The following is a 12920-nucleotide window of genomic DNA, read 5'->3' on the forward strand; positions in this document are numbered from 1 at the left end:
TCGTCCCTGTAGGCCATCTCGTCATCCCCTCTGATCAGGCCAACCACCGTGGTGTCATCTGCGAACTTGATTATGAAGTTAGAACCATGTACAGGAACACAGTCATAGGTGAAAAGGGAGTACAGAAGAGGGCTCAGCACACAGCCTTGAGGCACGCTTGTGTTCAGGGTGAGTGTGGAGGAGAAGAGATTGTCTAACTTAACTGATTGGGGTCTGTTAGTCAGAAAGTCCAAGGTCCAATTGCAGAGGGATGAGCTGATACCGAGCTGGCGAAGTTTGGCGATCAGCTTGGAGGGGATCACAGTATTGAATGCTGAACTAAAATCAATGAACAGCATTCTGACGTAAGAGTTGGGGCTGTCCAGGTGGGTCAGGGCAGAGTGAAGTGCCATGGAGATGGCGTCCTCTGTTGACCTGTTGGTGCGATAGGCAAATTGATGGGGGTCCAGGGTAGTGGGCAGACAGTCTCTCAAAGCACTTTGCAATGATGGGGTAGAGTGCAACTGGACGGAAGTCATTCAGGCCCGTGGCAGTGGAATGCTTTGGCACTGGAACGATGGTGGCGATCTTGAAGCTTGTGGGGACAACTACCTGGGCCAGGGACAGATTAAAAATGTCCGTGAAGACCCCGGCCAACTGCCCTGCACAGACCCTGAGCACACAGCCAGGTATTCCATCCGGACCAGCTGCCTTCCGTACATTCACCCTGCTCAGAGTAGCGCAAACATCAGAGGTGGAAAGTGAGAGAGGCAGTTCACCGGGTGGGAGATCCGCTTTGAGGGTGACCTCCTTGTTCTCTCGATCAAAGCGAGTGTAGAAGTAATTGAGCTCATCAGGGAGGGAAGCAGAGCTGGAAGGTGGCACAGTACTAGGTGGTTTGAAATCTGTAATGAGCCATATGCCATGCCACATGCACCCGGGGTCCAAGGAGTTGAAATGCTCCTCAATTCTCGGTTTGTATATGTGTTTAGCCTGAGAGATTCCCCTCCTCAGGTTGGCCCTGGCTGAGCTGTAAGTCCCCTGGTCTCCAGACCTGAATGCCGAATCTCTGGCTTTGAGCAGGAGGCGAACTTCTCTGTTCATCCATGGTTTCTGATTGGGGAAAACTTTTATTTGTTTTTGTGATATCACTCTATCTACACACTTGTTGATGTGCTCAAGGAGAGAGTTGGTATATAAATCAATGTTAACCTGAGGGTCTGTGGTGGCATGGCAGCAAACGCACTCCAGTCTGTGTGCTGGAATTGGTGCTGAAGAGCAGAGTCAGTCCCCTCCGTTTAATGACCGGGCTGTACTTGGGAAGCAGAAACAGTGAAAGATGGTCGGACTGTCCCAGGTGGGGGAGGGTAGTGGCTTTGTAAGTGTCAGCCACATTTGTGTAGACATGATTTAAGGTTTTATTACCCCTAATGGTGCATGATACATTTTGGTAAAATCTTGGAAGCATGGTGCGTAGGTTACAATGATTAAAGTCCCCAGCGACAATGAAGGCTCCGTCTGGATGCAATGTCTGCAGCTTGCTAATAGCGACACTGAGGTCTTTTCATGGTTATTTTAGCATTAGCATCTGGTGGTATAAAGGGTAAAAGAGAGTTGAGGGTAGATATTGGACCAATAAAAAGTGATGCTGGAGATATTGTAATGAGAGATGCAGAGATGGCAGAGGAAATGAATGTGTATTTTGCATCAGTGTTCACAGTGGAGGACATCTGCAGTAGTCTGGACATTCAAGCGTGTCAAAGAAGTGAAGGATGTGCAGGGAAAATTACGACAAAGAAGGTGCTTAGGAAGCTTAATGGTTTGAGGGTGAATTATTCTCCTGGACCTGATAGAATGCACCCGTGGGTTCTGAAGGAAGTAGCTGGAGAGATTGCGAAGGTATTAACAATGATCTTTCAAGAATCGATAGATTCTGGCATTGTACCAGATGACTAGAAAATTGCAAATGTTGCTCCGCTATTTAAGAAGGGTGGGAGGCAGCAGAAAGGAAACTATAGACCTGTTAGCCTGACATCAGTGGTTGGGAAGTTGTTGCAATCAATTGTTAGGGATGAGATTATGGAGTACCTGGAGGCACATGACAAGATAGGCCATAGCCAGCATGGTTTCCTGAAAGGAAAATCCTGCCTGACTAACCTACTGCAATTTTTTGAGGAAATTACAAGCTGGGCAGACAAAGGAGATGTAGTAGATGTGGTGTACTTGGATTTTCAGAAGGCCTTTGACAAAGTGCCACACATGAGGCTGCTTAGCAAGATAAGATCTCATGGAATTACAGGGGAGTTACTAACTTGGGTGGAGTATTGGCTGATCATTAGGAAACAGAGAGTGGGAATAAAGGGATCCTATTCTGGCTGGCTGCCAGTTACCAGTGGAGTTCTACAGGGTCGGTGTTGGGACCGCTGCTTTTTATGATGTATGTCAAAGATTTGGACTATGGGATTAATGGATTTGTGGCTAAGTTTGCCGATGATACAAAGATAGGTGGAGGAGTGGGTAGTGTTGAGGAAACAGAGTGCCTGCAGAGAGACTTGGATAGTTTAGGTGAATAGGCAAAGAAGTGGCAAATGAAATACAATGTTGAAAAGTGTATGGTCATGAACTTTGGTGGAAGAAATAAACAGGCAGACAATTATTTAGATGGGGAGAGAATTCAAAATGCAGAGATGCAAAGGGACTTGGGAGTCCTTGTGCAGGATACCCTAAAGGTTAACCTCCAGGTTGAGTCAGTGGTGAAGAAGGCAAATGCAATATTGGCATTCATTTCTAGAGGTTTTGAATATAAGAGCAGGGATGTGATGTTGAGGCTCTATAAGGCACTCGTGAGACCACACTTAGAATATTGTGTAACACACATAAAAGTTGCTGGTGAACGCAGCAGGCCAGGCAGCACCTCTTCCTAGAGATGCTGCCTGACCTGCTGCATTCACCAGCAACTTTTATGTGTGTTGCTTGAATTTCCAGCATCTGCAGAATTCCTGTTGTTTGCGTTTTAGAATATTGTGTGCAGTTTTGGTCTCCTTATTTTAGAAAAGATATACTGATATTGGAGAGGGTTCGGAGAAGATTCACAAGAATGATTCCAGGAATTAAATGGTTACCGTATGAGGAACGTCTGGCAGCTCTTGGGCTGTATTCTCTGGAGTTCAGAAGAATGAGGGGGGATCTCATAGAAACATTCTGAATGTTAAAAGGCCTGAACAGATTAGATATGGCAAAGTTATTTCTCATGGTAGGGGAGTCCAGGACAAGAGGGCACGACTTCAGGATTGAAGGGCATCCATTTAGAACAGAGATGCAGAGAAATTACTTTAGTCAGATAATGGTAAATCTGTGGAATTCGTTGCTACAAGCGGCTGTGGAAGCAAAGACATTGTGTGCATTTAAGGCAGAGATAGATAGGTCCTTGATTAGCCAGGGCCTCAAACAGTATGGGAAGAAGGCAGGGGAGTGGGGATGACTGGAAGAATTGGATCAGCCCATGATTGAATGGCAGAGCAGATTCAATGGGCCGAATGGCCTGCTTCTGCTCCTATATCTTGTGGTCCAGAGGCCAGCTTAATGGACAAAGAGCAGGTGCAGCAAATAAAGCAGCACATTGTCAACAGCCTGGATAACATCGACAAGACCATGTTACAGAGTTCAAATTTTCTAAGATGCATCTACAGATGACACTCAAAGACTGTCGTGACCAGTCCATCAGTAACACTGCATGGTCCTTATCAACTGGACGGAAGTGGACCCCAGCTGGTGCATTGCAGCAAGCAACAGCAGCCCTTGGGCATAGAGACATTGTGGAGCAAGTCCCACAGGGCAGGGGTGACTTTGGTCTTGCAGCAAGTGAACCCACCTGGCACAAGGCCACAATTCCAGAGTGAAGGAAGATGGTTGTCGAGGAAGTATGGTGACAAGAAGAGTCAGGCAGAAGTGCAAACGCTGTCTCCCTGGCTAAACGGGAATTGGATGGATGCAGTGTGAAAGTATCGAGAGGAGCAAAGTCAGCTGAAAGGACATATGGGAGATGGAAGCAAACAGACTTAATTTTCTCATCAGATGTGTTTCCCTCTCATTAAAACCTTCACCAGGGATTCGGTGAGGACCCAGCTTGTATCCTGTGCCCAATTCCAGCAACCCTCAAACATATCCTGGCAAGCTGCAAAAACAGCCTCACACAAGGCATATGCACATGGTGTCACAACCAGGACTCGAAGAGTCTGGGAGTGGCAATCAAGTCAAAGAGGAAAGTAACAAACTCCTTACCTCGTGGGATGACTAACACTCTGACACCTGCAGCATTTGTCCAGGAGGAAGTGAAAAGACGAACTAATCTTCCTCTTAAGCCAGCAACAGGGCAGATGAACATGACCCGTAACTGGAAAATGCTTACGAATGTCAATAAACATCTCACCTTTCCATCAGAATTTGCTACCACCAACCTTAAGCCAGACTTAAGACCACAATTCTACCTTGGTTCAGGTGATAGAAATTATAGATGAGTATGTGATCTCACCCTGAAGCTGAGTTTCCATCAAAGCCAGAATATTAATGAAATCTTCCACAATAACATAGTGCCGTGAAGAATGCAGGTGAATAGACTGCTGTGGGTGTTTTTTTAGCAATGGGACAGTTGAGTGGCCGTAGAAGGACACTTGGTAAGTTTCATCCTCCGTGGGTGCAATGATTGGGCAGAGCAGAGAGAACGCGGAAAGCAGGTGATTGGTTTTGTGCTGTAAGGAGGCCAGAAGGAAGCAGTGCATGGATCCAAAAGAAAGAATTCAGCATTTCTAGCTCCTGTTCATTTTCAAGTTCTAGATTTTAGTGTTTCCTTAGTAAGAACGTTTACTAACCTTAATTTTCAACATTCTGTTACAGAACACATTAGTGTCGTTCTTTTACTTATAAGAAGGATAAGAAATAAACATACCAGATACCAGCATTAATTGTCATTATAATAGCAGGACTGTTATTGACATTAATTCAGTGGTTATTTTGGCAAAGTTGCTTTACACTAGGAAAGCCTGCAGACTGCATCAACAGCTGCACTACAATAGCAAGGGGTCCACGGTTAATGTTCCGTTTATCCAAGGTTCTTCACCACCCCTCACCCCACTGTGTTAGAAGGGTGGAAAATCAGATGAACTGCCATTTCCTGACCATTAGAGCAGCTAGTTCAGAGTGTTTGTGGTGAAGTTATGTAAATGAGAGGCAGTTAAAATGGCCATCAAGCTAAAGGAACTACTGCTTGCAATGAGACTCTTCATCTTTCTTCTTACCGTATGAATCAACACAGTTTTATATAAATGGATAGGAAGAACTCCAAAATGGATGAGTGCCAAGGAAAAAATTCTTCCAAAATTTGCCAAGTGCATCAATGGATGCATTTGAAAATGGAACATTAACAGTAACTAAGACAAATCCATCCCTTTCATTCTGTGCTTGACCTTTATAAAGACATCTTCCCCTGTCTGCATCCCCTGCCTTTGAAAAGTCTAACGTCATAATCTTTGGTTGATACTGTAGTGTAGTGCTGAGAGAACGTTGTACTCTTCAGAATTGTTGTCTCAGGTAAAATGGCAGACTGAGGTAAATGCAAAAGGTCCCATTTCTGAAGGAAGAGCAGTGTTTCCCAAGGTGTCCAAATCAATTATCCCTCAGCCAGTGTAATTTTCAAAATAAGTATTTCCCCTGTTGCTGCTTGTGTACATGCCAGTTAGCTGTTGCACTTCCAATAAAATACCATCCACTTAAAATAAAATCCTTATTAGCTGTAAGGGGTTTTGCTATTTCCTGAAGTCATGTGATATAAGAACATGTACTTCCCCCTTTTAAACACTCTTGGGATGGCCGGGCAAAACTGAATAATTGAATTTGTTCACAGGAGCCTTCTCTTTGTGCAGCCATGGTGTTACACATGGCTTTTTCGTTAAATTGAGGGATCAGAAGAATCATATCAGCCCTAAGGGTGCTTGATGTCTGTAGCCTCAGCAACAGAGTACTTCCAGCCTGTTTTTCTCTTTCCTTGCACCTTATGCTCATCCTGAAATTGCACTGAAAGTTGACCGTGTAATTGCTTTGAAAGTGTGCATTGCATATTCTCTGCAGCTCCATTGGTTCCTACGGACAAGTCCATCTTGCCAAAGGAAAAAAAATTACTACAAATCAGGAAACACTCTTGCAAGGAATTTAGTTTTCCACTGTTACTAATTGATCCCAGCACTGATGCATAAGAATAGATTGTTTCCAAATGACATGCTTTGAAGTGAGAACTATGTAGTTGAACACAGTAACTTTCAGACGAGCAAATAAATCTGTTTGATAGTTAGCAGTCACACTTGTCACCTGCTCTCTTGTCATCATGGTTTGTGCTTGGAGTTAACTGAGAAATTGAATAGTTCAAGATTTATTAGAAATTAAAGTGCAGTGTGATGGAGTGAGTACCAATTAATGGAGCAAGCTTGTTTTGATCAGGCATTCTTATTCCAGTGGTCCTTGGCAGAGCATACAGTAACTACGTATTAATATGTTCTTTCCCAGCACACAATGTAGCGCCATCTGGTGAATATATAAGAGAAAAAGATAAACAGGATTTATCAAATCAGAAAGGTTTTTTGCTGGAAAATATTTACTTTTGGGAAATGTAGTGGTTAGAATTCTCAATATCAGATACACCAACTGTTGATTTTTCACATTTTGTTCATAGATCAGAAGTTTATGTTTTCCATTCGGGCTTTTTGGTGGGAGTTGAGAATTGGTGGAATAATTACAGCGTCGGGTGGGGCTCAAACTCAGGTGCATACTTTCGATTTATTCAGCTATTTTCAGCTGTTTGGATGATGCCTGAAGAGATTTGCAGAATATCAGCTTTCAACTACAAAAGCCCTGCAAGAAATTTATATGTTTTAATGGGATCACTGCTCATTCTTCTAAACTAAGCCATTTTGCTTAATCTCTTCTTGCAGGACAAACCCAGCATCTGAGGGACCTCTGTGGTGAACCTTCACTGCACTCTCTCCATCACAAGTATATCCTGTAGGTAGACAGATGAACATATACAGTTTTCCAGGTGCAGAGTCGCCAGGACCCTAAATAATTACAAAAATGCACTTAAATCTTCTAGTAATAAAGACCAAAGTCATTGTGAAGGCAGGGCACTATACATTGTTTATACAGATTTTAGTAAGGCCGTATATAATCTATGGTCTTGTCCTGCGTTATATTTTCTCTTCCTTTACCAGTGCTGTGCATCCTCTGTTGAATTCATAAATCTGCCCAGTTTGTAGTATTGCTGCTTTTTTTTTTGGCATTGTTGTGCTCTTTTTCCTTTGATCTAATATAATGTTTAACTTCTTTTAATAGTCATAGCCAGACCATTTTTCTCTTGTGTTTTTTACCCTAAAAGGACAGATTTTATTCATAAATTTTGCGTGAATTCTTTAAATGTTAGCCATTGCTTGCTTACTGTCATACCTTTCATAGTGGTTTCCCAATCTATTACAGAGATTGAAAATACTCTGATTTCTCAACATCCTGATCAGAACTAAAGACAAAAGAACATAAACAGTAGGAGTATACTGTCTGGTCCTTTGAACCTGTTGCGTCAAACATTAAGAATTATGGCTGATCTTCTACCTCAGCATGATTTTTCATCCCTTGATTTCATGCATTCTGTTCCTTTACAAAATCAATCTGGAGGGCGGCTCAGGTAATAATCCAGAGATTATTACCCTTATAGTTATACTTTTAAATTTCAGCCTACATATTTTTATTACTTTGGTAAAACCTACTTCTTTATTCCATCTATGTGGGCCTTGATAAATGGATCTCTCCTCTCCATTTGCAAGTTCCTCTTCAGCCTCAAAGAAATGTCCTGAATCCAGGCCCCAGGCAGGCCACACAGGTCATGGCTCTACGGAATGTTTTTATGACCTGAACAATACTGTTTGTTTTTATTTTTGCATTCCTTTTCATTCTCTAAACTTGAATGGCATCTTATACCACAGACATTTTCATCCACCCTGCAGTCTCTTCTTACATCCATGCAGATGTAAGAACCTCATAACTATTGTACGAAAGCGACGGCTGAGGCTGCTGCCACACCACCTATGACAGACATACTCTGACTAATTATACCATACTGAGCCCAAGTACTATGACTGTTTCCTGGGAAAATCATCCACCCAACTTCCTGCTGAAAGATCTCAGCCCAAATCGTCGACTGTACTCTTTTCCATAGATGCTGCCCAGTCTGATGAGTTTTGTGTGTGTTGCTTGGATTTCCAGCACCTGCAGATTTTAGTTTTGTTTCCCTTCTCTCTGATGCTTTGGTGCAATTGAAACTGAGAATCCATCTCATCATCTCTAAGGTGAAATTCCTTGAGCTGTAGACATTGAAGATGTGGTTGCCATGGGTTCAATTAGTTCCATTATCTGCCACATACTACAGTTTCAACACATTACCTGCCTTGTCATTCTAAAAATAACATTTAATTTAATCCATGTAATTAATTCTGTCATCGTTGTTCCAACCTCACTGAAGTTCTTTATTCCTTGCTTTCTCATGAGTAGGATAAAACACTGCTCAATTGTTTCAGTTGAGAGCAGACCAGGCAGTCTGTATTTTCTGGAGTTGTTGTATTGATGTCATTAACCCAGCAATGTTGATGCACTTTGTCATTTGGCATCCAAGCCAACCTGCTTGCTCTTGGGTCCCAGAGGTTTGACCGTGTTGATTCAATTCTGCTTGGAAACTTGTCTGATAAGACATAGATGGTGACAATTCTTTATTGCTCCAGTGGATTCCACTATTGAAATTTTATTTTTATTTAATTTAGAGATACAGTATGGCATTGGGCTAATGAGCCCGTGCCGTCCAGTTATAACCATGTGCCCAGCTAACCCATACATCTTCGGAATGTGGGAGGTAACTGGAGCACCCAGAGGAAACTCAGCTGGTTACAGGAAGAACGTACAAACTCCTTACAGATAATGGCAGAATTGAACCTGGTTCGGCAGTGCTACAATAGTGTTATGCTTACCGCTATGCTACCATGATATCGGAAATCTGTTAATACTTCTTTAAACTAATTCAGATAGTCTGATTTGTTAATTGCAATATTTCACAGACCTTTGCTTTAGTCCCTGGATGGCAGTTTCTTGAACAGCAAGGTTAATTTCCCTACCCTTGCAGAATATTGTCCATTTTGATCCTGGATGCTGGTTGCACTTTCAATGGTCAAGTAGGACAGTGGATAAGCTCAAATTTGTATGAAAGGAAACTTATATCAGAGGAAATCATTTTTAGAAGTCATTAACTTTCAGTGATAAACTTTTTAAATCAGTTGTTGTCAAGTTGTTATTGTTGTGACCAAGTTTAGAATTTTATACTGTATACGTCTGGTGGAATACCAAAGACCTCAACCAATTAAATAATAAAAGTCTGCATTTTTGGGCTGTAGTGGAATTACACACAGAGTTGTGATTGTTTTGCCCTTGCAAGGGGAAGTGGTAGTCGTGATATCAAACCCACTGCATCAAAGCATCCCCCTTATAGGCTGATTGTGACTGGTAATTGATATTTTTACTAAACTGCTTCAATAGAACTTATATTGTCTAATAGAGAAGAATTAGTGCAAATGGGCTTTAATGTGAGGGAGGAAAGAGTGAATGCAGTGAAACCTCCTAAAACTGCTGGAGAGTTTGGCCAGCAATTTCTTTATGTGGTTGAAGAAATTTTGGTTTAGAAGTGTAGTTGGTTATGCCTGGATTGAGAGTGATTTACTTAATTACTATTAGTATTTGTTTCCTTGTGGTCATCAGTTTTTCTCTCCAAAAGGAAACCACTGTCAGTCAGTCTGAAGGAAAACTTTACCATTCCTAATGCCTTTATTTAGAGCTGCCGTGGGATTAGTGATGCCCGTCTTCACCTGGTAAAACACTGAATCACTCTTATGGATCTCTGTCTGCAGTCACCCCATTTCCTCACCTCTTTATACTGCTTATTTCCCCTTTACACTCTCAAGGGCTCAACCCAAAACATCAACCATCTCTTTGCCTCCAGGAATGTTGCTTATCACATTGAATTCCTCCAGCAGATTGTTTTTTTGCTCCATTTTCCAGCATCTGCAGTTTCTGTATCTCAATAGATTCAGATCATTAAATCTTGTTTACTCTGAGTCTGTCTCTTAAGTGTATTTAAGGACTTGGTACACTGCTGAAACAAAAAATGCGCACATTTTTAGAATTTTATCGATCTTAAGTGTCATTCTCCAGATCTGTTTGATCTGGAATGAGAGTTTCCTGACATCTTAAGCATCCAGTACCTGTAATGCCAATGCCAGTGTTAGTGAGAAGTCATTGTATGTGCACTACATGACTAGTATGTTTTTAACCCAGGCACAAAGTCTTGGAACTATCTGTTACCAACTCCATAATGGGTTAACCAGCTGCTTTGATGGTTTCAGTTTTCACTCTATAATTCATATTGCTCAGATCAGTCTGCTGATGGCTTGGGGACAGAATCAGTAACTGGAGGAGGCCTTTATGCAAAGGAAAATGGCAAATGTATTTGAAGTTTCCTTCTGATCTTGATTTGACTGATTTACTTTGTCATCATTTTTTTAAACTTTGTTCTTCTTAAATTTAGTATTTTTTAACTCCTTCTGATGTTCTTGCAAGGATGTTTCTTGATTTTGTTTAAACAGAAAGCACAAGCAGCTACTCAAGTATAATCACAATCTAATTCCATCCTGGATTCACTTTGTTAAAGCTGTATTTGGTGTGGTGAAATAGTTATAGATTTTTGTCTCTATGACTACAGTGTCAAATCAAAAATTCCTTTTTTGCATTTTTTAGATGGAGAAGGTTGAGGCAGATCTGAGTAGATCAAAATCTGTCCGAGAGAAGCAATCAAAAGAATTCTCTTGGCAGTTGGAAGAACTCAAGCAGCGATATGAACAACAGGTATATATAATCAGATGCATTTATACTTTTATGGAAACATTGATTGCTGTATTTTCAGCAAGTGCTTTGAATAATTTTAGTTCATTAAAGGTTCAGTGTGAAACAGTAGTGATTTTGGTGTGTCACATTTTCTTTACTTACACTCATTCTGCCAGCAATCTTGGGAATCAAGGATATTAAGATTCAAATGAACATAGCAGAATATAAAATGGGATTCAAATGAACAACTATGTTGTGGAGTGGCCAAAAATACTGCATTCAGTGGGACTTGAGGGAAAAAAATATGGCAGCCACCATCTTGTTGCCATTTAAGGAGGATGCCTGGGGAAGAATGAAAGGAAGGAAACAATGTAGAATTGCAGATCATTACACTGCTTATAGAGAAGTAGGAAGGAATTCAAGTTGCTGAACAAGCCAGCAAGGAGACAAATTCTGTGCATCAGCATAGGTGAAGAAAATGGAACAATGATTCTTGGCTCACCCTCCTTTAGTGCACGGTGATGACTGTGGGATGAAGAATCGGGTGGGTGTGAAAGGGAGAAAAAGAAGAAGATGCAATTTTACTTGACAGAATATAAATTAGAAATTTATGTATTATTAATTAACAGTAACTGTTAATGTTCTTCCAGTATATCTGCATTGTTGTAAACTGGGAGACAGTTTTGCTTTAAAATTACAAGCACTTATTTCCCTTCACTGACACAAACAAAAATCTGAATCTCAAAGCGTTTGATGCAATTGCTTTTCCTTTTGTCTTGTACCATTGGCTTATTCCCTCTTTAATTTTTTAAGCATTTTTCCTTTCTGAAATAATAAATAATTGCAATAAGTGGAACCAGTTTGTGAATGTAAGCAGCATTGTATCAGTTCCATAAAGAGCAATAAAACTGATGAATATTAGAGTAGGATTCCACAATGCGGGTGTGTAATGTAAGGATACACTTGTAAAATCGTGGTAAAACAGCAAATCTTGACTTTATTGTTTGCATGCAGAGGGGTGGGAATCGAAGCATTACCATTCTCAGGGCTGAGTGTTTTTGGTTAAATGTGTAAAAGAAAGCTGGAATCGAGGCGGCCTTATAGTAGAATTTATTAATTGGTTTCAGTTTGAAAGTTGCCTAAGGGTTAAGTGCTCTTAGAATGCCCTGCGCATGTAGAAGCATTTGAGACTGATCTAGCCATCAGCTGTTAGACAAGAGAATGTCTGTGCTTAAAACAAGCTTATCTTTTGGTCCGATCGCCATCTCGACGAAAATCAACCAAAACTGAAGAAAAATGTAAGTGACTGCTCCTAGCAGCTGTGTGGCCTGGCATTTGCTGGAAATCTGGCATCCTGCAGGTCCCTATTCATCACCTGCTTCAAAGCCAGCCTAGCTGCCTATAGTCAGAAGGCCAGGTAGGGTGCCATTGTGCACAGTCTGGGAGGATTAGTATCACAGCAGTGGAGAGTAGGCCTCGGTTTCATAGTACCATTCAAACCTAGTGAGAAGAGCTGAGGATTGGCCAAGGTCACAGTATCCAGCTTGGTAGGGACTGAGAATAGAATATTGGGAAATAGACTGCTTTATGTGTAATCATACCGAGCCACCAGCACAGCAGGCGTCCTGCTGAACACGTAAGTCTGTTTATTTCAGAATCACGTAGCTGACAGCGAGATAATGCTCCGGCTTTCATGTAAAAACGACTGTAAATTGGTTGATTTTGTCTGCACGGAATTGGAACTGCAGAATCCCGTAACCTGCTGATTTTTCCACAAAAACAAAATCCGAATTCCATTCTGTAAAGATTTAAGGGGGGAAAAACCTTTGTGCGAATTTTCATTGAAACGTCATTTCTGATTTGAATAGCTGCAGAAATCGGCATCTTATGGTTCACATAGTAAAGATAGATTTTACAGTTTTATAGAAATAAGGTGTTGGGCCTTGTTATTCTTATAATGAAGAAAAGCACCAACATATTGA

General features: G+C 41.4%; 1 protein-coding gene across 4 annotated transcripts in view; it reads left to right on the forward strand.

Moving 5' to 3' along the window:
* cep112 (centrosomal protein 112) overlaps positions 1-12920 on the forward strand; it is a 553075-nt gene that overhangs the window by 317766 nt on the left and 222389 nt on the right. For all 4 annotated transcript variants that reach the window (XM_063030627.1, XM_063030631.1, XM_063030630.1 and 1 more), the window contains exon 19: positions 10852-10959. In XM_063030627.1, the coding sequence (XP_062886697.1) occupies positions 10852-10959 (108 nt within the window). The remainder of the gene's footprint in view (positions 1-10851; positions 10960-12920) is intronic.

The sequence above is a fragment of the Mobula hypostoma genome, chromosome 22 (genome assembly GCF_963921235.1).
Source record: "Mobula hypostoma chromosome 22, sMobHyp1.1, whole genome shotgun sequence".
NCBI classification, from domain to species: Eukaryota; Metazoa; Chordata; class Chondrichthyes; order Myliobatiformes; family Myliobatidae; genus Mobula; species Mobula hypostoma.